Source organism: Ruditapes philippinarum, unplaced genomic scaffold (genome assembly GCF_026571515.1).
Source record: "Ruditapes philippinarum isolate M1 unplaced genomic scaffold, ASM2657151v2 ctg154_1_1_1_1, whole genome shotgun sequence".
Taxonomy (NCBI): domain Eukaryota; kingdom Metazoa; phylum Mollusca; class Bivalvia; order Venerida; family Veneridae; genus Ruditapes; species Ruditapes philippinarum.
This window is the reverse complement of record NW_026861602.1, coordinates 32,861-59,640: the sequence shown is the minus strand read 5'-3', so window position 1 is coordinate 59,640 and position 26,780 is coordinate 32,861. Positions and strand designations below refer to the sequence as shown.

General features: G+C 33.4%; 2 protein-coding genes across 2 annotated transcripts in view; both read left to right on the top strand.

Moving 5' to 3' along the window:
* Positions 1-6,485, top strand: part of LOC132716294 (ubiquitin-like modifier-activating enzyme 6) — a 36,107-nt gene extending 29,622 nt beyond the window's left edge. Inside the window, exons 23-24 of the mRNA XM_060699540.1 lie at positions 4,316-4,403; positions 5,985-6,485. Of these exons, the coding sequence (XP_060555523.1) occupies positions 4,316-4,403; positions 5,985-6,092 (196 nt within the window). The 3' untranslated portion in view covers positions 6,093-6,485. The remainder of the gene's footprint in view (positions 1-4,315; positions 4,404-5,984) is intronic.
* Positions 6,486-17,573: 11,088 nt separating this feature from the next.
* The window catches only part of LOC132716279 (neuronal acetylcholine receptor subunit alpha-10-like), a 42,036-nt gene continuing 32,829 nt past the window's right edge, over positions 17,574-26,780 (top strand). Inside the window, exon 1 of the mRNA XM_060699514.1 lies at positions 17,574-17,863. Coding sequence (XP_060555497.1) covers positions 17,815-17,863 — 49 coding nt within the window. The 5' untranslated portion in view covers positions 17,574-17,814. The remainder of the gene's footprint in view (positions 17,864-26,780) is intronic.

Sequence of the window (26,780 nt, the reverse complement as noted above, 5' to 3'; positions counted from 1 at the left end):
CAAAAAATTTAAATTTCAAAAAAAAAATTTAAATAAAAATTGGCCCCCCAAAACATATTGAAAAGGAAATGCAACATAAAAAAAACCAAAACAACTATCTTTAATTCCCAAACCCAAAAACTGTTTTTAAATTTTTTAAACCCAAGGGTATTCTTTTACTTGAAAACTTCCCCCTTTTAAAAAGCAGCCCTTGGGGGGTTTTAAATAATTTTAAAGGATATTCATTTTGGTTTTTCCAGAAATACAGAAATTTTTAAAAATTTATTTAAATTGATTTAATAAAAGATGCAAATTTTTGAAAACAGTTTAACCTTTCGTAATTGTTATTTTCATTTGTTTTTTTTTGTAAAAACACAGAAGGGTTTTTAAAAGTTAAGTTAAAACCCTTTGGGTTTTTGTTCTTTAAGGGTTTTGAGAAGATGGTTTCCCGCTGACCTTTTAGAAAAAAATAGATAAAAGGCAATAGATTTTATAAACAGCAGCGCAGTAAAGTATATATAGTTAAAACCCTTTTCTTATCTTGCCCCAATGCGGGTAAAGTTTTATATAGTTTAACCCGTTATTCATCTTGTCCAGGGGCAGAGGGATAAGGGTTTTAAACCCGTAACTTACTTTTCCAGTTGGGAGTAGTAAATAGTTAACCAGTTAATGACTTGTCTTCCTGCAGTAAAGTTTATAGTTAACCCGTTACTTACTTGTCTTTCCCGCAGTAAAAGTTATATTATATATATATATATATTATATAATATAATTTTAATATAAAATAAATTTTAAAAAATATTATACATGTATATTTTAGTTAACCAAATTTTTAAATGACCCCCTTTCAGTAAGTTAAAAATAGTTTTGCCAGTTACTTTTTCCCTTTTTTCTTCCTGCAGTATGTAATTATGTCTTTTTTCCCGGGAAATATGTGTCTATAAAGCAGGTTACTTATCTTTCCAGCTGCAGTAATGTATATTTTAAAAAAATATTGGTTTCCACTTAATGTTAAAGTATTTGTTTAAAAAAGCAGTTAACTTTATTAATTGTGGAGGTTTTACAGTAAAACCCGCCCTTAAACAATTGCATTTTTAAGATATAAAATTTTATAAAATTTTCTGAACAAAATTTTCTTTTTAAAACTTTCTAAACTTTTAAAATTTTTTTTAAGTAAAAAGGAAATATTTTTTAAACCCCTTTTTAACAACAGTTAAAAAAACATTTTTGGGGAGTGTAATTTTGTTCATTTTTTGTACAGAGTTTGTTTTTGGGCACTGTAAAAAGTGTGTGTTTGTAAATTTCAGAAAATTTTCGAAAAGGGATAAAGTACGAGATGAGAATGCTGGGTAGATTACGTATCAAAAAGAATCGCTTTGGGCGATTTACCGGCTAAAAGCTACAACCACAGCTACTGTATCTGGACTGGTCAGTATTGGTCAATCAACTCTCTCCATACCATAAACAACCTTTTGATAAATGATAAAATTACTTGATGTTTTTGTTTTACTTTTTATAAGCCTTTGCTCACCAGTCAAGGTTTTCCTGACCTGGATGTTGTATATCAGGAACTAGAATTATGGCACTTCTCCCAGAAAACGTTCCAAAAACCCAAATTTTATTGTTTTTAGATTGTTATAAAATTTTAATTTGGAAAAATAATTTAACCTTTTTAAAAACATCTAAAATTTGTTACCCAAAAAGGGGAATTTTTTGGGGAAATTGGGATGGGTTTTCTTTTTGGGAAAAAGCCTATAAATTTTAATTACAGGGAAAATTTAAAGTTTCAAACCCCCATTCAATTTACTGATAAATTTTCAAAGTATATTTAAAATCCCGGAAAAATTTTTCAAGGGATTTTAAATTTTTCTCATTTTTTCAAATTAAGAATTTTTTGTAAAAAATATTTGCAAAAAATAAAAATAAGCATGTCTAAAAAATGGGGGAAATTATTTTTTAACCCCACCAAGGGGGTTGGGAAAAGTTTTATTTCGCAAAAATGTTAAACCTTTAAAAAAAAATCTGAAATTTTTAAAAAATTTAGTGTGGGAAATTGTTTTTGTTTTTTTTACTTTAAATCCCGGGTGTTTTAGCCGGGAAAACCTGAGGGTCATTTTTTACTAAGTTTTCCCACAAACCAAATCCCCAAATTTTTCAAAATTTACCCTCCCGTTAAAAACATGAAGGGGCCAAAAACAAGGGCCTTTTTTAAATTTAAGGGCAAAAGATTCCCTTTTAAGGGTCAAACGGGCCAAAACCCGTTAGTTATGAAAAAATTTTATGTAAAATATGTGTATTGGGTTTTAAAATTTGCATTAAATTTGGTATCTGTAGAGATGGTGAAAGTTGTACAAAAGGGAGGCAATAGAAAAAATACGCAACTGTTTCCTTAATTCTAGTTTAACCCGTGTTTCTATTCCAGAAACCGGGGAATCCGAGAAACCGTGATCAAATGTTTTTTTATTGTTTTTTTTTGGGTAAAGTTAAAAGGGATAAAGTCGGGAAATTTGGATTCTTTTATTGAGAAAGCTTTTCAAATTAGCTTACAGAACTCATTTGGGTTTCCCAATTTCTTTTCCTGTGAAATAATGCAAAAGAAAGGGGACCCCAAGTTCTTTTCTCCACCATTTAAGAAATCCCCAAAACCTATCGGGGGACATTAAAAAAAAACAAAACCGAAAAAAAAGCCCCGGGCTTCGTTTTTATGGAGAGTCCCCAAGTTTAAAAATTTGTCTAGGAAAAAAAAATTTTTGACAATTTTGCGTTTAAAAAAAGTCTTAAAAAAAAGGGCCAAAATTATGACCCCTATACTTATAAATGACCCAAAAAAAGTCCTTATTTCCCAGGAGTGTTTTAAAGGGATCTTAAAAAATTGTCAAAACCCCTCCAAAAACAAACAACTTTTTTTTGAATATTGTTTTGAAAAATATCTAGAATGAAAATAAAGGCTAACTTTAAAAAATAAATCCGAACACCAAATCTTAATTCCCGTCATTAACGGGTGTTACATGATGTCACAATGTAGCGCGAAACACCCCATCAAAACAAAACGCATCTATTTAAAAAAAAATTAAATTTCTTAAACCCCCTGTAAATTGCAGTTTCGTACAACAAGGGGGTTTGCAAATTTTTTTCTTGAAATTAAAAAAGGAATCGGTTTTTGGAAAATTTTAAAATTTTATCAACAAGATAAAAAAAAATACATTTCTTTTATACCTTTCTTTTAAACAATTTCATAGTAAAACCAATCCGGGGTTATGCGCGTGCCCTTTTATTTTGTAAATTTTTTCAGGAAAAGCGAATTGGTCATTTAAATCTTAAGTTAAAAAGAAAAAAAGAAAAGGAACAGGGTTTCTTGAAACGGTCTAAGTGCAAAAACTTTTTTTCCCCAAAGTTTTGGGCATAAGTCCCCAAAGGGTTTTTGGGTTTAAATTAGGGCTCTCCATGAAACGCAGCCCGTAAAATAATTGATAGAAAATTTGATAAGTAATAGGGTTTTTTTGGCGAGTGGGTTTGAATTTTTCAAAAATTATCCACCCAACATGAAAAACCCGATACCCAGGGAAACGGTTTAGACTGTATTTTTTTTTGTTTGGCTATTTTAGGTTTAAAAGCGGGGGATTTAGATTCTTTTTTGTGAGTAACTATCCTTTGTTTACAGAAGTCATGGTTCTTTTTTTTCGTAAAATAATGCAGAGAAGGCACCTGAGGTTAACTTGAAAAGTACCATATATATACTGTTTTGGCCCCACATAAAAACAAAAAAAACCAAAAAAGAAAAAGCCTTTTGGGGAGAACCCCGATGTCAAGTGAACGATGGAAAAGCACAGTCTCTCATGGGGTGGGGGGTTAGAGTCGATGACTTCAAATCCAGTTACCTCCTGGGGGGGTTCACCCCCGGGGGTTTTTGGTATTTTACGGAGAGGAAAGGTATCTAGTACTGGTGTAACCCCAAAGAAATGGTTAGGAAACTACCCGCCTATATGACTGAAATACTGTTGGGAAAAGGCGTAAAATGAAACGAACAAACAAACAAACAAGCCTCTCATTGATGCCATATTTTAAACACAAGCTGCTGGCACTCCAGTACAACTATTGATAGTATGTAGATACATGTAATAGGGTTTTATGGCGAGTGATTTGAATTCTCAAACTTATCCACCCAGACATGAAAGCCCTGATACCGAGGGACAACGGTTTAGACTGTTCCACAAACACCCATGAAATAACTGTTTTATTACCTAATGCTTTGCAATCAAACTATAATATATATTGCAACAACATACTATAGTTTAAACAAGCAGTTACATTTGATAAATGTTTTTCCATTCTACAGAGAGGGTCTCGATTTTACTATCTGGGACCGATGGGACATTAAAGGAAATCCGGACTTTACATTACAGAATCTACTTGATAAACTAAAGGTCAGTTGTGGTGGTTATTATGTACATTTACTTGTTAAGTTTTAAATGTGAATTCATTAAAAAAAAAATCTAGTAAAATTATTTGAGCCGCTTCATGACAAAACCAACATAGTGCGTTTCCGACCAGCATGGATCCAGACCAGCCTGCGCATCCGCGCAGTCTGATCAGGATCCATGCTGTTCGCTATCAGTTTCTCACTTGCTATGGGTTTTGTAACAGCGAATAGCTGGTCCTTGATCAGCCACGGATCGCGGCTGGTCTTGGATTATGTGGTCGTTTACCCATTAATGTTGTTTTCATACTCGGCTATTTGATCACAACGTTCTAAAAGAAACAACCAGTGTTTTGATATTTTAGACTGACACAAATCCTTTTTGTCATCAAATGACTCTTAAATTACCAAATTTAACATTTTGTTCAAATTTATCTGCCAGTACATCAGTACATTAAAATTATATCAGTATGTTATAATCAGTAAACAATTTCAAAAGTTCCAGACCCTTCATTTTGATTGGGTACATACGATTTTTTTTCCCTTTCCCCTCCCTCCTCAATGCTAGTTTCCATAACGACGGAAAGTAGGGGCTTCCTTTTTTCCTAGACTTTGTTTTATTCTTTTTACTTTACATTTTTAACATTGGTTTATTTTTGGACTATTTTTTGTCTTTTTAAAAAACAGTTTTAAAAATTTTAAAACCCTTTTTTTTTTTGTAACTATGGGGGTTTTTTGGAAACCCAGAAACCCTTTTTGTTGGCAGGGAAAAAAAAATTGTGAAAAAACATTTCGGGTATAGGAACGATTTTACTGACAAAGCTAATTTTAAACATTTACTACATTATAAAGAGTGCGATTGTAACGTTTAAACCTCTATGAGCCTGCTCTACAAACAACCCATAGTAATGGTTCGACCAGCATTGGGATCCAACCAGCCTGCCGCTCCGCTGTTTCTGATCAAGGATCCATGCTGTGTTCGCTGTCCAGTTTCTCCATTTGTAATCAGGTTGGTAAGCAAAACATCATGGATCCTGAATTAGACTGCACGGATGCGCGAGGTCTGGATCCATGTTGTTCGAAAACCCAAACCTATGTTGGTTTTGTTGGACGTGTCCTAATTATTTTTGGGTTTATCTGACCAATAGATACTAATTGCCAGATCAATATTGTTTTACATAATGTTCTGATTAACGTTTAACATTAATAATATTACTTTAACACTTCTACATTTTACTTGACAAATCAGATAACGTTTAAAACATTGTAAAATAATACTTTGTTTAATATCGGCCAAGAAAAGTAAATTATCCGTTGTGTTGTTTCTAAATTATTCTACACTATTAAACTAAATTATATCAGAACTTATTGCAAATTTGATTGTCTGCCCATTATCAGACAGGTAAAGAAAATTACAAAAACCAAACTTTTTTTCCCCCAACTTTTTTTCGGAAAAACTTTTATTACATTACCATGTTTAAGCAACAATTGTCAAGGGTGAAAAACTTTATTTTTTCTTGTTACTTTTTCTGAATGTGTGTAATTTTTTTGAGTTATTCCTTTAGAATGACAAAAAGTTGTTTAAAAGGCCGAAGCCCAGGAAGAATGTGTTATGGATTTGGTCGTCTCGTTCCCGAGTTTCATAAGTGACGAAGATATCGGGGGACCCCCTGTACGATACTTCTTCGGACTTTGATGCTCAATAATAATTTAATATGCACTATTTATAATGCATCTTTACATTGCATTCTTAAATATTAGTTCTTGAAGAAACTTAACTGTTTCATGTCTTTTATATTTTTGTTTGTTTCCTGCTTTTTATGCCGTTGAGTATATGAAATGGGGCATATTAGTTTTAAATAATATTACATGTATTTATTTAAATTTAAGCTCATTTGTTAAGAAATCTTGTAGTTTATTTGATTATTTTTTTAATATGCTTCATGGAGAGGTCTTGAATCCACGATACAGGGGTCAGTTAAGAAGCACAGACCTTAAACCATTAGGCCACCGCTCCCATTTTTCTTGTGCCAACAGGTGATATTCTTGTTTAAAAACACTATTTATTTAAACTTGATTGTAAAGAAAGCTTAGGGCCCAGTTACACAGACGTATGGTCCCCCCAATCGTCCATTTAAATTTAAAATTTACCGCTGGGCTTTATGAATCGGTTTGGTCATGGTGATTTAAATTTTAGGTTTTTTCTGGTTAAAACGGGGCCATCCACAGAAAGCAAACTCAAAGGAATGGGGTCATGAATTAAAATGCTTCAAACTTTGTTTTTTTATCGTTTGTAAATCGGAGCTAAAATCGGGCCCGTAACGCTGATAGATCCTGTTTTGAATAGCTAGTCATCAGTGGTTAAAACCTTTCCCGTCAATATGGGCCGGTATTCAAGTATTGTTATCTTTGTGATCGCGCGATATCCGGGATTAAGAGGTTTTGCACATCTCGGTGATAATAGGTTGGCCGTCCGGTTTAATTTTTTAAAATATTTTCAACCGATCAAGAATTTTAAACGGTTGTTTTAAAAATCTCAATCGGTAATTTTTTCACCGACGAAAAAACCTTTTTTTTAATTTTTTGTCTTTTATTTCCCCCCCTAATAGCAGGTTGATAGGTGGAAAACAGGTGACCAATAGGAAAATATCGGCGTGACAAATACGTTGTCATCCGGTCGCACTCCATAATTTGGCTAAAAAACTACCGATCAATCACCGATGGCTCTGTTTAAACTGGGGTGCTTACACTAGGCTAGGGTTTTTAATCAATTTTAGAGGGGATCGCTTTCCTTGAACTAAACAGTACTTCGTAACTTGTGTCATATGAAGAACCTCAGTACTTGTGTCACCTCTGCAGTGACATTCAAACTAAACCAAAGGGTTACCAGGAAATTACCAGGGTTGAGGCAGACACCACCCGAGTTACTGGGACATGTTGTCTTGACCTGTCTGTCCCCATGCAGACAACTTTAACCTTATGTTAAACTATATCCTCGAGCCTTCATACTTGGACATATCAAATCTATAAACAGCTTTATTTAAATGAATTGTAATATGAACTTTATCCCTAAATAACCTTGACAGTAAAGATCAAATTTTTAGAATTTGTAAATTACAGATGCGGGTGTATTTCTGTTTCACGAACATATTTTGTTTAATTGATATTTTGACAATATAAAATTGAATGGTTTTGTTGGCAATATAATATAAATGTTTACGATTATGTTAAAATGTGTAATAACAGATGACAATCAGTAACTCAAAATCGCTTTACTTAAATTAACTGGTTTGTCAATGAAATTCAAAGTCCTGTCAAATTTCCTTCTTTGTCTCTAGATATGTAACTTTGTTTATTTCAAACATTGACTTACTGATAGCATGGATGTGTCAAATATATTGAAATCTTTTTAGCTCACCTGTCACAAAGTGACAGGGTGAGCTTTTGTGATCGCTTTTCGTCCGTCCGGCGTCCGTCCGTCCGTAAACTTTTGCTTTAAATGACATCTCCTCATAAACCACTGAGCCAATTTCATCCAAACTTCACAGGAATGTTCCTTTGGTGGTCACCTTTAAAAATTGTTCAAAGAATTTAATTCCATGCAGAACTCTGGTTGCCATGGCAACCGAAAGAAAAATCTTTAAATATCTTCTTTCAAAGAACTGTAAGAGCTAGAGCTTAGATATTTGGCATGAAACATCTTCTAAAGAGTGTCTACCAAGTTTGTTCAAATAAAAGCCCTGGGTCAAAATTGGCCCCGCCCAGGGGGGTCATTGATTTTCCCTATATGCATATAGTAAAACTTAAAAAATTTCTTTTAAAGAACTGTAAGAGCTAGAGCTTAGATATTTGGCATGAAACATCTTCTAGTGAATGTCTACCAAGTTTGTTCAAATTAAAGCCCTGGGGTCAAAATTGGCCCCGCCCCAGGGGGTCATTGATTTTCCCATATGCATATAGTAAAAACTTAAAAAATCTTCTTTTTAAAGAACCCAAAGAGCTAGAGCTAAGATATTTAGCATGAAACATTCTTCTAATGAGTGTCTACCAAGTTTTGTTTCAAATAAAAGCCCTGAGGTCAAAATTGGCCCTGCCCCAGGGGGGTCATAGATTTTCCCTATAATGCATATAGTAAAAACTTAAAAAATCTTCTTTTAAAGAACCCAAAGAGCTAGAGCTAAGATAATTTGGCATGAAACATCTTCTAGTGAGTGTATACCAAGTTTGGTTCAAATAAAAGCCTGGGGTCAAAAATTGGCCCGGCCCTGGGGGGTCAATTGATTTTCCCTATATGCCATATAGTAAAAACTTAAAAATCTTCTTTTAAAGAACCCAAAGAGCTAGAGCTAAAGATATTTGGCATGAAAACATCTTCTAGTGAGTGTCTACCAAGTTTGTTCAAATAAAAGCCCTGGGTCAAAATTGGCCCCGCCCTGGGGGTCATTGATTTTGCCCTATATGCCTATAGTAAAACTTAAAAAATCTTCTTTTAAGAACCGTAAGAGCTAGAGCTTAGATATTTGGCATGAAACATCTTCTTGTGAATGTCTACCAAGTTTGTTCAAATAAAAGCCCTGGGGTCAAAATTGGTCCCGCCCCAGGGGGTCATTGATTTTCCCTATATGCATATAGTAAAAACTTAAAAAATCTTCTTTTAAAGAACCCAAAGAGCTAGAGCTAAGATATTTGGCATGAAACATGTTCTAATGGGTGTCTACCAAGTATGTTCAAATAAAAGCCCTGGGGTCAAAACTGGCCCCGCCCCGGGGGTCATTGAGTTTCCTTATATGTGTATAGCAAAAACTTAAAAATCTTCTTTGAAAAAACCCAAATAGCTTTAGTTTAGATATTAAGCATGAAACATCTATAAGTAAATATCTACAAATTAAAGCCCTTGGTGTCAAAATTGGCCCTGCCCGGGGGCAGTGATTCTCATTATGTACACATAGTAAAAACAGAAAATAAAACAAATGTTTTCTGAATAGGAGAAAGCTATAGCTTAGATATTTGACTTGAAATGTTGTTTGGTGGACCTGTATAAAGATTGTTTTGAATTAAACACTTGGGTCAAAATTTTGCCTTGCCCAAGGGGACAGTGACCAACTTTCTTGTCCTTTGATGTACAGCAATGAAATTTTGACCATGTGCACAGTTTTAGTTGTAAAATTGAAAATCAGGTGACCTAGATTTTGATGATGTGACCTACTTTCTTGTCCTTTGATGTACATCTATGAAATTTGAACCATGTGCACAGATAAAGATGTAATTTGAACTTTGATATCAGCTGACCTAGATTTTGACAAAGTGCCTTACTGTGTTGTCCTTTGATGTAGTCATGAAATTTAGGCTGTGTGAAATATGACCTTCACCACCAAATTCACTAGACTCAAGTGCATTGATATATTCCTACTCTGATCTTTTATTGGATTAACAATAGATTTAACCACTAATCTGATAATAAGAATTAGATAGGTCAGGGATCTATGCATTATGACAATCTTCAATTGTAAATCTGTTCCTACACTACTATTTAGTGTTGTATTAATGCGGTGGCATAGCATTTTTCTCAAATGCAATCTTTCTTGTTTTTATGCCCCCCTTCGAAGAACAGGGGGTATATTGTTTTGCTAATGTCGGTCTGTCTGTCGGTCGGTCTGTCCGGCGGTAGACCACATGGTTTCCACTGATTATCTTGAAAAGTATTTATTACAAAGTCTTCATATTTCACATAGTGATTGGTCATAACTAGTAGATGACCCCTATTGATTTTGGGGTCACTAAGTTCAAGGTCACAGGGGCCTTAAATGTCAAAATGGTTTCTGCTGATTATCTTGAAAAGTATTTATCACAAAGTCTTCATATTTCACATAGTTGTTGGTCATAACTAGTAGATGATCCCTATTGATTTTGGGGTCAAAGGTCAAGGTCACAGGGGCCTTAAATGTCAAAAAGGTTTCCGCGGATTATCTTGAAAAGTATTCATCACAAAGTCTTAATATTTCACATAGTGATTGGTCATAACTAGTAGATGACCCCTTTTATTTTAGGGTCACTAGGTCATAGGTCAAGGTCACTTGGACCTTAAATGTCTGAATGGTTATCTTGAAAAGTATTGATCACAAAGTCTTCATATTTCACATAGTTGTTGGTCATATCTAGTAAATGACCCCTATTGATTTTGGGGGCACTAGGTCAAAGGTCAAGGTCACAGGGGCCTTAAATGTCAAAATTGTTGCCGCTGATTATCTTGAAAAGTATTCATCACAAAGTCTTAATATTTCACATAGTGATTGGTCATAACTAGTAGATGACCCCTATTGATTTTGGGGTCACTAGGTCAAAGGTCAAGGTCACAGGGGCCTTAAATGTCAAAATGGTTTCCGCTGATTATCTTGAAGAGTATTGATCACAAAGTCTTCATATTTCACATAGTTGTTGGTCATAACTAGTAGATGATCCCTGTTGACTTTGGGGTCACTAGGTCAAAGGTCAAGGTCACAGGGGCCTTAAATGTCAAAATGGTTTCCGCTGATTATCTTGAAAAGTATTGATCACAAAGTCTTCATATTTCACATAGTTATTGGTCATAACTAGTAAATGACCCCTATTGATTTTGGGGTCACTAGGTCAAAGGTCAAGGTCACAGGACCCTTAAATGTCAAAATGGTTTCTGCTGATTATCTTGAAAAGTATTCATCACAAAGTCTTCATATTTCACATAGTTGTTGGTCATATCTAGTAGATGACCCCTATTGATTTTGGGGTCACTAGGTCAAAGGTCAAGGTCACAGGGGCCTTAAATGTCAAAAGGGTTTCTGCTGATTATCTTGAAAAGTATTCATAACAAAGTTCATATTTCACCTAGTAATTGGTCATAACTAGTACATGACCCCTATTGATTTAAGGGTCATTAGGTCAAAGGTCAAGGTCACAGGGGCCTTAAATGTCAAAATGGTTTCCCCTGATTATCTTTAAAAGTATTTATCACAAAGTCTTCATATTTCACATATTGATTGATCGTAAGTAGTAGATGACCCCTATTGATATTGGGGTCATTAGGTTAAACATCAAGGTCACAGAATCCTTGAATGGTAATATGATTTCCGCTTATTATCTTGGTTACTATTTATCACAAAGTAGTCATATCCAACAGATGATCCGTATTGCTTTTGGGGTCTATGGATCAAAGGTCAAGGTCATAGGGGCCTTAAGTGTCAGATTATCTTGAAGATTTTTTATCACAAGTAATTGAACCTATTGATTTTTGGGTGAGTAAGTCAAAGATAAAGTTCACAGGGTTCTTGAATGTCAGTTTGGTTTCCGCTTATTATTTTGAAAACCATTTATCACAAAGTCTTCATATTTGTAGTATTGATTGGTAATACTATTAAATGACCCCTATCAATTTTGGGTCACTAGTTCAAAGTTCTAGGTCACAGGGGCCTTAAATATCTCATTATCTTAAAAACTTTTCATCACAAAGTCTTCATTATTTTTCTTTTTTCCATAATTGAACACTTCCATGTACCCATTTTTGGCAAGTTTCTGTAACAAAATTACCAATTATGTGAGTCAATGGCTAGAAAGGGGGGTATATGTGTCGTTCGACATTCTTGTTTTTAGATGTATTTGTGATGTTTTAAAGGAACTCCACTAAGGTCAAAAAGCATAAAAAAATATATAATTGATATCTCAACATAAGCAATTAAAATGGAAAAATATGCAAAGGAGAGTAAAAAGTATGCACAGAATTAAAGTGAATATCAATTTTTTGTGTGATTCTTTGTAACACTTTTCAATTTGGCTCCTTTTGCACAATAAAATTGATTATTCTGGAAAAATGGAGTTGGGTATTAATCTGAAAATTTGCACACAAGTTATTGGTCCTGATCAACATCAAATGATATACAAATCTTGGAGAAGTATTTCCAGTCACATCATGTCAAAAAAAAAACCTCAGTGGAGTCCCTTTAATCATGTGTGATATATTAATTATCAACATAGAAATGGTAAATAAATATGGAGCTGGTAAATAAATATGGAGCTATATGATAAATACCTCTCAGGTTATTAGTATAAGAAGTAACAAATCTTCTAGTCTTTCACGTTCTCTACAGAAGTTAATTAACATTTATTGTTTTGCTTTCTTGATCATTTCTGAAAGTTTTAAGATTAAATAAAATAATATTACACAAAAGAAGTAGAAGTGTTTGTAATATTTTCATAACAAAGTTGGAAGGGATATATGCTAAAAAAAATGTTAGTAATTAGTAAAAATGGGATTTTGTTTGTCTTGTGCAAAAGTAACCAGGGACAAGGCTTGTTTTTAGCCTAAGTGCATGATTATTATATCCTGCAAAAGTCCACATGTCGATGCACAGTCGGAAATTATTGTATTTAGTCATATATTTTTAAGGTATTACTTTGTAACTATTTTTCAACCTGCTGGAACCAAAAGTTAACTACCAGTATGGCACCCAAGATCCGTGTCTGAATATAGGCTTAGGCAAGCTTGCACATTCAAACTGACGAGGCTTGATACTACATTGTATTTTGATATTGAATTCCCTTAAAATTTGAATGGACTGTTCCAAATTCAAAGCAATGCAAATCACAAAAGTTAGCAGGTTTAAGTGTAAGTCTACTGCTATACGTTTGATAGAAATCTTGTTTCTATGGTAACTGATTTCAGGGACTGTCTTTTATGGAATATCTAGCATACTTATGCAAGGTCGGTGACGCAGATTCCCGCTCGCTCCTGTAATAATTTACGGAGGGTACTTTATAGCTTAAAGTACATTGTAGCTGAAATTTGTGATAATGGTTTTAAAATAATTGCACTTTCTTTAAAGATGACTGTTGTTAAAGAAATTATAATGATTTCTGTTATAAGGAACTTGTCTGTCTTCCCAGTTTCTATCATACCATATAGATTTTCGATGCCCTGCAACATGACAGTTTATAATAATATTACATATCAACGGAGAAAGTAGGATTTTAATTCACTCTGATTTCCAGATATTACGCGGAACGACGCTTAACAAACCTTAAAAAATGTCGAACACAGCAAAACTGAAAATGTTGCAAACACTGAGTCTGATTATGGACGGTAGGGGCAAACGCAAGCTACCGTCCCCGCCCCCTCCCTAGCACCGGCTTCAGGGGAATTCAACAATTACATGTGATTATTAAAATGTTGAAATATTGCAACATCCGCAAAACCATGTGTTGATAAGACCGATATAATGGAATCTTGATTCCGACTAGTGTTTGCACTCCATGAAACATGGTCTCCAAAGAAGAAATGCGTTTCCAAATAAAAAAAAATGCGTTTGCCTTAAATGAGAAAAATGAGTTAATTTTGCTTACTTTGCAAGCGATAAAGAAAATAAATTTCGATTGAAAGAACACCATATTTACATAACCAGTTAATATTTGGCTAGGAATGATACAAAATGCGTGATTTACATGATTTTATTTCAATACGAATAGAAATGAGCGTAAACTTATCATTTGAAATTTATCAAAGCAGCTCACTTTCTGATTCAATCCAAATTTAAGATACAACTTTTTGACAAGGTGGAATGATTTGCCGGAAAAGATATATGAGCCGTGTCATGACAAAACCAACGTAATGCGTTTGCGGCATGGATCCAGACCAGCCTGCGCAGTCTGATCAGGATCGATGCTGTTCGCTTACAAACCCTATAACAAGTAGAGAAACTGATAGCGAACAGCATGGATCCTGATCAGACTGCGCGGATGCGCAGGCTGGTCTGGATCCATGCTGGTCGCAAACCCATTATGTTGGTTTTGTCATGACACGGCTCATATGGGAAGTAAGAAGCACACTTTATTTAAGGAAATCAATGTCAACTCGACCGATTTCAACTCTATGTAATAGCTAAATACTGTCGTTCACTGAAAATGGCTTCACAATCAGTTCGTCATGTTGAAGAGACCGCTGCGAACATCTCTCTTTAAAGAACGTATCATGCAAACTGTACTGTTGGGTGGATAACCCCGACGCATAGATTACCCTGACATTTGATAAATGTTTTAACTTTGTTTTTCAACAAACAAGCAAATAGTCCCTAGTGAATGGGGGGGGGGGGGGGGGGGGGGGGCAAGACAGACGCCGATGATATTTTTTTAATTTGGTAACCTTTTTAATGTGTGTCTAATAACCCTATCTTTTTGTTAACAAATACTACCTCAATTTTTGTTTTACTTAACTTCCATAAGGTAGTTAGATGTCTTGACCATTGGCCACTGACTTGGGGAAAGATTTTGAAGAAATTGTTAAAATATCTACAAAAAAATAAATTTAACATAAAATTTAAAAGTAACTAATTTATTCTGATTTTCCGGTTATTTCTTACTTTTAGAATATAGAGTTGACTTTATCTACCGTTGTACATGTTTTGGATACCTCAGAACCAGTTTCCAGTTCCATGAATAACTTTTGTAGTGCTCCGTAAACATCTGGGGAAAGAGTGACCCTTCGGAAGCATTAATCGCAACAAAAATATTTGGAAATTGCAGAATCGGTTTGCATTAGTCTGTACATGAGGGGTAATGAAAAAGTGCAACATCCCGCACGACCCCTAGCACCGGCTTGAGCGGTACTCATGCAGTCTTTGAATTTTGTTTAAGTGGGTCAATATTTTAAATATCTGTGATTTAGTGTTGGGGTTATCGCTCCGACTAGTATCGACATTAAAATCAATTTCAAAACAAGTGTAAAAACACATTACTTTCATCTCATGAATACTATTTTGTGATATATATTGTTTATTTTGTGAAATACATTTGTATTTGAAGTTTTTCATCTATGTAATAAAGCCCAGTTTTTTAATGTATCTATCTTTTATTTTTCAATCTGAGCTTGATTTATTGTACAAAGAATTTTTTTTTATAATTTTGTATCAGTAAACCTATTGTCACATATTGATGTCACATTCGCTTTTTTTTCTATCAATACTTTGTGATTTATTACGTCCTATAATTACTGACAAGTGATTTCACCTTTAATGACCGTAATTTGAGAGCCTTTATAATTTTAACAGCAGTATGTTGTAGTCAATTATACGTATAGCGAACTACTTTACCACGCGTATTACTGTGTAGTCAGGTTCCAGGCCATCCCAACGTGTATCAATATCTATGGAAAGGTCATCGTACGTTTCATGTATGTGTTATAATATTCAATGATACAGCAAGCTTATGATGTATCAATAAATGCACTTTAAAGCAGCACGCCCCCTCCCGATTCATGCTCATTTTAAAGGCACATTTTGCCCAGAAATCCAATTTTTTCTTAATTATTAGAAATGTCAAACATGTGTTTAAAATGTTTAATGATGGATATAGAGCATGCTTGATGTTAAACAAATGGAGAAATTAGCATAGCAGTAATGTGTCATAAAAGGAGCAAAATGTAAACAATTCACTATTATTTACAGATAGTTCATCTATATGGCAAATAAGTGTTGTTGTTGTTGTTTTTTTTTTGAAATTGTAACCAGATACCAAAATAAAACGTTTTTTTTAAGAAATAAGATTGATAGCATATCTTAGGCATCATGGGCCTTTAATGAAAAATGAGAGAAAAAACTGGTGACCACTAATTCTACCCATGTGACCAGTGCAGGCCAATGTCAATCGGCACATCCGTGTCACGTGATACTGATCTGCACTGTTCCCCTTCCCGGAAGTACTTTTTTGGAATATTTTCCTGATAATGATGTATGGTTAGGTTAAGATTGAACGACAGCCCATTTAAGATATTTTGTAATTGTACTTGTGGGATTCTGCTTCTTTTGATTGTTATTAAAAACGAAAGTGCTTAAAACTTGTTAAGAGTTTATTTTTATTGAGTATTGATATCATTTAGGAATTTCATCGGAGTCTCATTAAATACGTGAACTTCTGAGATGATGTTGAAACCTGTTATTTATTTCTTTAATAGAATACATTTTCATATACAGGTTTTTTTAGAACTGAACGATTCTAGTTGTTGCCACACGTACATGATGTCACAGCTTTTATTAGAAACATTAAATGTACATTTACATTCCTCGGTAACAAAAAATCCAACATCGGTTCAACTATTGTATTATTTTCTGGAATTGTTAATCATTCCGACAATATAAAGATCATTTTAGAAACTTTCCAGCCTTTATTATGAAAGCAGACTTTACTTCGCCTAAATGGGATTAATTCTCATCATTTTAAACAGAAAGCGGTCGCCTGATCGAGTCAAGTGGTCGCCTGATCGAACCGAGTGGTCGCCTGAGCGAACCGAATGGTCGACAGAACGAACCGAGTGGTCGGCCGAGTGGCCGCCAGAGCAAATCGAGTGGTCGCCAGAGCGAACCGAGTGGTCGACAGAACGAACGGAGTGGTCGCCAGAGCAAACCGAGTGGTCGCCAGAGCGAACCGAGTGATCGCCAGAGCGAACCGAGTGGTCGCCTGATCGAACCGTTGTCCTTCTGTTATATTAAATAATTTCACGTCCATATCTTTGTTCGAAGCATATATAGGGTTCAGCCAATCGCAACTTTTCGACCATTTTCGTCAATTATTATTGACAATTATAGCCGAGATGTTCCGATTGGGGACCAGCGTCTGTATCTAATCGACCTTTAAAAAGATTACGTGTAATGAGAGCAAAGATTTTTTTTTCTCATTCATAAAATGATTTGAACTAAGAACAGAAATTCTATTTAAAACGATTTCTTTTTTTAAATTTAACTTTAATTATCGGGGAAAAAAGAACAAGTGAAAAAACAAAAACGCTTTAACAACAACACGACTTTCCTCTGAAATTAATTATTTTGAGACTAGAATTTGGTTCCAAATGATTTTCTAAACAGAACTGAATACTATAACATTGTTCAAGGAATCATGACTCGACTTATTAATGTTGTACATGATATTGTAAGCTCTATTAGAAATCTTTCTATCGGACATGTCCTGGCTAATTTTCTGGATTCTATATAGAATTGACAAAGGGTAATTGAGCAAAAAAAATCGCAATAAAATGTACGACGTATATGTATATAAGACAGTAATTCTATGTGTTACAGGGGCTTATTTCAGTTTGGAACGTTACTTTATTGAATACTGATCAATACAAGAATGACATCTAGCGGCGGGAGTGTTATAGACCAGCCGAGTCAAGATTGTTTCACTAACTTGAGGATTCTTTCATAGCAACGCTTATTCTTTTCTTTATAATAATTAATTTCCATACCGCTTTGTTTTATATTAAAACAAAATTTATTTTATTAAACGGGATGTTTTACTCTGAAGAAGAACTTTCGTTGTGTTATCTTGTGTTTTAATTTGATAGACTGCCCAGTAACTTGTTGGTTAGTTAGTTGGGTAGACTTACAGAAGGAATTCTAGAAAACATGTGTTGTGTTACTATAACAACGTTTATGTGGATGCAACTGTTAGCAGGTATTTCAAAAATAACTATTTCTTGATCTCTATATAAAATTATAATATAATGTTATTCCTGCATTTTCCCTATTTTGCAGAAGAAAACAGTTATATAAGTTTCACTCTTATTAATTTTATAAGCTTATTTTAAATGATGGTCAAAAATTTATTTAACGTTGTTTATTTTAAATAAAAGATGACCATTTTAATTCAGTTTTATTTGAGTCAAAATTCTTACATTCAATATGAACTTCTTTCTAACAAGGTTTTTATTTCTTGCGAATAGTTTTAAAGTTTATGTAACGTTCCGTTTAAATTAACACAATTAAAACTACTGACGTCATGTGACGCTGACATAATTTCCTGTTTATTTATGTATGTACACTAAAGAAGAGAAGGCTGTTCAGCCGAAACGTTGGTATATTAAAGGGAATTATAGAATTTGCAGTTGACTACTTAATAATTAAGTAGTAACATAATTATTATGTTTTACTATTTAGACAATTAAAACTAAAATTTCAAAATTTATGATGATTAAAAAAGAAAATAATGAACATTTTTTGATTTATTTAAATATTTCTTATACAATTGTATAATATAGCAATATTTAAAATAATATAGTTGACTACCTGGTACCAAAAAAAACCAAGACTTCGATCATTCATAGAAAAGTATCATGACACATAGTTACTTTTTTTTTAAATTAATGTTTCCTTATACCTTTTAAACAGTATTTTTACTTGTATAAAGATACTCCGCACTAATTGTAACGGTAATGCAATTTTCATTCAAACTTCACCGACACCTTCTGGACAGTAATTTTATGTGTGTAGATATTTGTCAATACTTGTTACAGTAATGCATTTTTTATACAAATTATACGGACAAGTTATAACAATAATTTTGTATACTCACATAGTTCATCTTGTAATAAATGTTATTTTTATATGAAATATCACAACATAATTTAAACAGAAAAATAAATAATATGTATTTAAGTGTTTCAACAACTAGAGCAGAGATATAAATATGTTTAAATAATTATCTCGACTAAATTGTCCCAACATTTTGTAAATGGTAATGTACAATAACTTACAAAAGCTATATCGCGACCTATTGTAAAAATATAATGATGTGTTGTCTGTAAAATATCCCAATAAATTGTACGCAAATATGATTTATTTATATAAAATGTCTCGACTATGGTGTCACAGAGGTGAGCTGTGAACTTCTTCATTTTTCTCGTTGCCATGGGATAATTTCCCGTTCCCTCGAGATAATTTCTCATTCCCTCGAGAAATTATCTCTTTTTATTAAGATGTTCATGTCGTGGGAAAGAGATAATATCTTATGGGAAGTAGATAATAATGTAGTTGGAACGAGATATAAAGAAGTGCACTTTTGTGCCACCATACCCGACACATTTTAAACAATTCTGTCTTTTTATATTGGTAGTGTATCTGTATTGAAACCAAGATAATTATTTTGGTAGCTAAATATCTAACCAGCAAGAAAATTAAGAAGATCTTTTCGGTCTTTTTAGCTCTAAGTCTATCTTTACGTTCTCCGCGTTTGCATACACATAACCAGTATGGTCCACGTATTCAAAGATATTAGTGCAATTAGGTCAAGAATTTTTTTTGCTTCTAAATTATAGTCTTGTAGATGATGTCACTTTAGTAGAAATGTATTTGTAATACTGAATTATACTTATGAAGATTTAGCTTTATGACCTAATCGCCGAGGGTAATAAATATTCCTGTTGGTGGAATCAGTTTTATCAACTGTATATTGCCATCACAATGAGTACAACTTACGTATTGTAGGAGTCTGAGCATCATTCATCTTGAATCTAACAAATGATCTCACAAGTAGGGTGTCTAACGGAGCATATGGTAACGTTAAGATAATAAACACTATCAACTTCTTGGAGAGAGAGAGAAAAAAAAAATTTTTTGTCCAGGAGTACTTTTCTCAATTTCAAAAATAAAGGAAATAAGCTAATATCCCAAAAAGGAGATAACCTGTAGTATCAGACTGATAATAACGACATTTATTCCACTGAGAAAATGTTATGACATTCCATGAATATAACCTGTTATACCATATAGACTATAATCTAGTATTGCATGGAAACACCCCGCTGGTATTCTTTCAAGATAATAACATTGAATGTTGCAATCCAAAATGGTAACACGCTGAATTCCCATAAGGACAATAACCTGGTATTCCATTAGGACAATAACCTAGTATTCCATAAGGACAATTACCTAGTATTCCATAAGGACAATTACCTGGTATTCCATAAGGACAATAACCTAGTATTCCATAAGGACAATTACCTGGTATTCCATAAGGACAATTACCTGGTATTCCATAAGGACAATAACCTAGTATTCCATAAGGACAATTACCTGGTATTCCATAAGGACAATTACCTAGTATTCCATAAGGACAATAACCTATTATTCCATAAGGACAATTACCTAGTATTCCATAAGAATAATTACCTGGTATTTCATAAGGACAATAACCTAGTATTCCATAAGGACAATTACCTGGTATTCCATAAGGACAATAATCTAGTTTTCCATAACGACAATTACCTGGTATTCCATAATGACAATTACCTGGTATTCCATAAGGATAATTACCTGGTATTCCATAAGGACAAATGCCTGGTATTCCATAAGGATAAGGACCTAAGATGTTTTTCAAGAATGCCAAAGTCTCTTAAACCTCAGAAGGCTTTATTCATTAAATGCGTTTCTTTTTTTCACTTGAATGCACTTTTTCATACTGATTTTGTTTAAAAAAGATTTCTGTACTTTACCTTTCCAAAGCAGTGATTTTTTCACCATATAGAACAGAGACCTATCAATGGAAATTCGTTTTAAATTCATGTAATTTTCCTAGAAATCTGAACTAACACCAGCTTTTTACTTCCCAAATTAGCAATTTAAATATACTTTTTCCAAGAATCAAGAGACTAAGGCCTCTTCCTAATTAAGAGAAAAAACACTGCAAAGAACGCTATGCATGTTTCGCACGCGCCCTTGCCGCTAGCCCGAGTCAGAGCGATACATTATAATTATTGGCATGCATTGGACAATAATAGTCCGATAGGGAGCATTTTGCATGTGCACGATGACATAATATCCTACCATTGACTATATTAATTGCATAAAATTTAATGTTAATTGATTTAACATGTTCTATAAAAAAAGATAACTCCTACGTAGGACTTTGTAACTCCTACGTAGGAGGTAAAAAAAGCCTAATTAGGAGTTTATAACTCCTACATAGGACTTTGTAAGTCCTACGTATTTGGGGTTTAAAAATTTGGGGTTTAAAAAAATTTTTTTTCTCCACGAGGATTAAAATCTAGGGGTTTTTATAATAAATCGTTTAGAAAAAAAAACCCAATTTTTCCTAAAAAATCTGAACTTTACCAAACTTTTAACCCCCAAAATTGGGAATTAAAATAATTAATTTTTCCAGAATTCAAAACATAGGTTTTCTTCCTACTAGAGAAAACCTTTAAAGAAACCCTATGATTTCTCCACGGCCCTTTAACCCAGTAAGACTTTTATAATTATGGAGCATACAAAAAGCCTAATTTTATTCCACGTGGACAAAATATCCTCCCTTGAAAACCCATAAAATTATTTAATTAAAATTTTTTACGGGGATTTCTTTTTTTTTAACTTTAAATTACGGAGTTGTAGGCTTACACATTTTCTTATCGCATGAAGACCTTAAATTTGAAACGTGATATTTAATTAATCTAAAATATTGACTGGCTTAAGTAAATAGCATTCGAAAATCTGAATATCGGTTGTCATATTTTCACAAGCACTTTTAGAAATCATAAATGTTAGTAAAATAGAGAGAAATATAATCTCTAAAACGGCAAAATTGTAACTGTTGCAGGCTTATTTTGACTGAGCATGTTAATTGACAGTACTGGAAGGTGCAAGCTACCGTCAACGCCCCCTAGCACCGGCTTAAGTAAAATTCAATATTTAAACATGTAATGGTATTATTTTGAATTAAGAAACATCCGCAGATGTGCTCATACGGCAGTGATCATGAAACCTTTAATGTGACACGAATTTTTTGTATTGTTAAAGTGGCTCTATACCATTGTAAAAAGCACAACCAAACAAACTGAACTGTATTCATTACTTAGACATAAAGCAACATAAGTTGGAACCAAGAGTGACTAACCTTTATAAGCATAGAGTTGGACTAGGCTCTGTTTTTTTTTATTTGAAACGTTTGTATTTTGATATTGAAATCCCTTAAACATTTAATGGACAGTTCCAAAATCCAAGCAGTGCAAATTCATTACAAAAAAACCAGTAGGATTATTTTAAACAACTTACAAACCTTGTTCGTGTTGACATATAAAATAAAACTGTCTTTAGCAAAGTGATAAATTTCACTCCTTTTATCTGGTCAATAATTTTATCAGGTTAACGATTTTATCTGGTAAAATGTCCTTTGCAAGTTCATAAAGTAGACGCTGCTTCACATAGTTTCCAATCTTTCTGGAACTAAGTTTTAAATTCAGAAATCAAAAATGAAAAAATGGCCTTTTTTCTTATAAAAAGTAAAATGCTTAATTCCTTTAACAACTGGCTTTTTGGTGATCATTTTAGAACTTTACCATTATTGTTATACGATTGTTTGTATATTTTCTGTTATCTACGGTAAAACTTTCATAAAATCTGACATTTATTTTGACAGATAGGTCGTTCATGTTAAAAAAAGGTCAATCAGCATTTCTGGGTACCATAAGTTTGTACCCCGAGCAATCCATCAATCTTGCTCTTTCTAACAAAAAAAATAAAGAAACAAATGGCAAGAACTCCTGTATACTTCAATTTTGAAGCCAAGTTAATCGCTTTCGGCTAAAACGAACTAAATTAATAGTGTATCTCGTAAGACATAACGGAAAGAGAGCCAGATTCTGGGCGCAACCAATGGGAAGAAGAACGATTTGGTACAATGTTGACTTCTTTGGTATGGCATTGCTGGAAATTCACGTTTGGATTTCTGTGTTTTACGCGGACATATACCGAGCCATGTTACAATCACGTATGCTTTTGCTATGCCCATATTTCTGATTATATTAGGTTTTATAGGTAGAAAACGAAATTATTAATTATAACAATTTTGAAAAAAGAAGGCAAATATGTTCTTTTGAGCAGCAAATTTTCTCTACAATTGTAACATAATAGAACATGAATAAATTCCTGTCGTCAAATATCTTTATCAATTATTAATATATTGGCATGACATTCTGTTTGAAACATGAAAATAAATGTTTTGAACGCCATATACGGAAAGAACGCTGTCAAATCCAAAACTTTTTTCGATGTTCATTATTAGAGAAAATTGGAGAGTCTGTGTAAAATGGAGTGCCGTAATATGTCCCAGTCTCTATAGACCGTGTAAGATTGACGTGTGTTTATTGAACCGACAAAATTAGGCTTGATTTAGCGATACATTTGGCCCGCGTCTGCCGCCAATTATCGGTAAATTGAGCAGTATTTCCTCACAGTGCAAGACCGGAAACATTTGTCACGGCGATAATAAAGTAATAGCCATTCTTTATAATAAACTGTTTAATTCAAGAATACGACCTACTCAATCACAATTTGAATACAAATGTTGCATTCATCTTTTCCTGCTTGCAATTATCAGTGACTTATGGTTAAGTCCGCTTTGCATATATTTGAAATATTTAGGGTCCATTCCAAGTGTAAGAGGAAAGTATAGTGGAGGAAAAGGGTACATTTGAGCCGCGTCACGACAAAACCAACATAATGGGTTTGCGACCAGCATGGGTCCAGACCAGCCTGCGCATCCGCACAGTCTGATCAGGATCCATGCTGTTCGCTTACAACTCTATTACAAGTAGAGAAACTGATATCGAACAGCATGGATCCTGATCAGACTGCGCGGATGCGCATGCTGGTCTGGACCCATGCTGGTCGCAAACCCATTATGTTGGTTTTGTCGTGACGCGGCTCATTTCGGTCAAATTAGCAGCAGAACTCGGTAGAAGACAAGTAGGCTTGTGGTTGACAAATGACAAAATTACATTAGCAACTCCTATAAATTTCCTGGACAAGTAAAACAACGGTATCTCGAGATGTTAACATATTGTTGACCTTGTTGAACTAAAAATACAGCAAAATCGCAGTCTGTTGATTTAAGGATGTCTGTTTTGATGATTTGAGTAATAGTAGATTTTTTTTGATAAACGAATTTGCCCATTCGCCTCCATTTCAATCACCGAACACATTCAGTATGAAATACAGATTCGTTAAAGCTTGTTCACAACTGTGTGAATTATTAAAAACAAACATATTTTCAAATTTTACTTCCGAAATGGCTTTGTCTACAAGTTACAGTTCAAATTCAATAAAGGCCATTATATGGAGCTATAGTTCAAAGGTCATGCCCATGACGTCATACCAGACACATTTCGCTTTTAATAGAATCTTAATTTAATTGTATTATTTTAAGTTTCAATTTCAAAACAGGACATTTGTATAACGCAAACATAGCGATGTAGAAAAAAATCGAAAATAAAGAAGCTGACTTCATCAAATGTACCATTTTTTACCGGTTTAGCAACTCTTTCGCTTTCAGAAAATATGATTATCTTAATACAAAAATATAACTTATGGACAAAGAGCTTTTATAAATGCACCTACAGTTTTTTTCACTTTAGATACAGAATCAAATCCGTTTTATTTTCTTGTTATCTTCAGACATAGCATTCTTATTAGATTATAGAAACAACCTAAACTCGTCTGTATCTCTGATTCAAATAACATTTTACAAAATCTCATGTTAAGCAGACACAGCATAACTTTACTTTGGCTCAAAGCGTTACAGCAAAATGCAAGGCTTATAAAGGCATTACAATAAGATGTATATAGGGCTTATATAAGCGTTACAATAAACTGTACGGCTTAAATAAGCATAAGTAATTGAATTGTAAGACTTATATAAGCGTTTTAGTTAATTAATTGTAAGGCCTATTAAAGCGTTACGGTAACTTTTATAAGCGATACAGAAAGTGAATTGTTAGGCTTATATAAGCGTTTTAGTTACTGAATTGTAAAGCTTATAAAAGCGTTTTAGTTACTGAATTGTATGACTTATAATAGCGTTTTAGTTAATGAATTGTAAGGCTTAATGAAAAAGCTTTACGGCAAATGAATAATAGGGCTCATTTAAGCGTTTAAGTAAAAATGAATTGTAAGGTTGTAAGGTTTATATAAGCGTTAAAGTAAATTTGAATTGTAAGGCTTATATAATATAATCTAATTATTAGTGAAAGTCTGTTGAGGAGAATGTCTGAAATACTGACACCCCTTTTTTGTTGTCTTTTCTTGATTGACGTTAAATATCGAATTTCAACATCGAGAAAAAAATGTCTGCGTCATTCGCCGAATTTTGGTCCAAATCAGGTCATCACCGACTGCAAGTTATTGATTCGGGTTCATTATTTCATATTTACATCTGACGTTAAAATTCTGAAGATATTTCTCATTGAAGCAAATCAAGACAGTATTTCTGCTCTAACGAAATTATTTCAGCGCATGTTGCTTTCTGATTTACGTTTATAATGTCAGCAGATCTTATTCTCTTATTTCTTCTCGTTTATAATACTTCATTTGTACATTTAATTTGATCTGCTAGCCGAGAGGGCTCCAAATCAGTTACATAAAGGATTACAAGTGTATAACAAGGTTGTCTAAAGTAGAATTCTAAAATAATTTCACATCATCAAAAGGTTATTCGCTTGAAATATTCGGAGAAAGAAAATTACGTGTAACAAGTGGAAAAAAATCATTATCTTCCGATAATTGAAATCTGTGCACATATATTTGAATATAATACAGTCTATTTGGAAAATATCGCTGAAATTCTTGTAATATATTTGATACAATATAGGCAACTCGGGAAATGTCATTGAAACGCATGCGCATAATATCATATGCTTGAATAGCATTTATGCTATTTGCATGGAAAATATCATTAACGAATACTTTTCATCATTTTTACAACCCTTTTTCTGTGATTACGTATTGTTAATTTAAATGCAGTCTGGACGAAACCAATTTCCTTTTTAACGGAAAATTTCAATATACAACGTAATGTATTTACTGAATAACGTACAGTGCAGTCCATGATCAGACAGGTGATCTTGGTCTGCACTGGTAAATTTTTAAAAAGACTGAAAATTACAGGAGTAGTGAATTTATTTCAAGTAAACGAAAGGCCATCGGCATTCCTATCATTCACCGCATTGCTTTAAATTAATGTTTTTACATGTATCCAGTATCTATCATTACGAAATTCAAACACATATAAGAAACAGTTTTGTCTAATTTTATTGCGGTTTTGCAGGAGCAAATTTTATTTAAGTAAGTTCTCTGCCTTTCGAATGGACTTTTCATTGACAATTGACACATTTACGATATTTTTTCTTAAAGATTAGAGAAACGGTCTACATCTAAAGCATCATGATTTTTATGTTTGTTTTATAGGCGTATAAAAGATCCGAAAATTAATTCTGGCTGAGTTCAAATTTTTTAATGGAACAGGAAGACAACGCCAACGAGGAGCATTAAAATAAAATAGATGTCGGTTGATTCTCATTTTGTTCGGGGACTATATTTTAAGTGTAACATCACAATCTGTTTTGTTGTGTAATCCTTACTCTGCTCTGGTATTAAAGATAGATCAAAATTCAGAGTTGCAGTTACAACATCCCTAACTTACGGAGGGTAATATTTCTTACAAACAATATGCTTTCCTCTATGGAATATTTCTTATTTCTCTTTAAAAACGAGTCCAGAGTAAAAAAAAAATTAATAGTTTCCTTAATTTCATGTTTGGGCGTTAT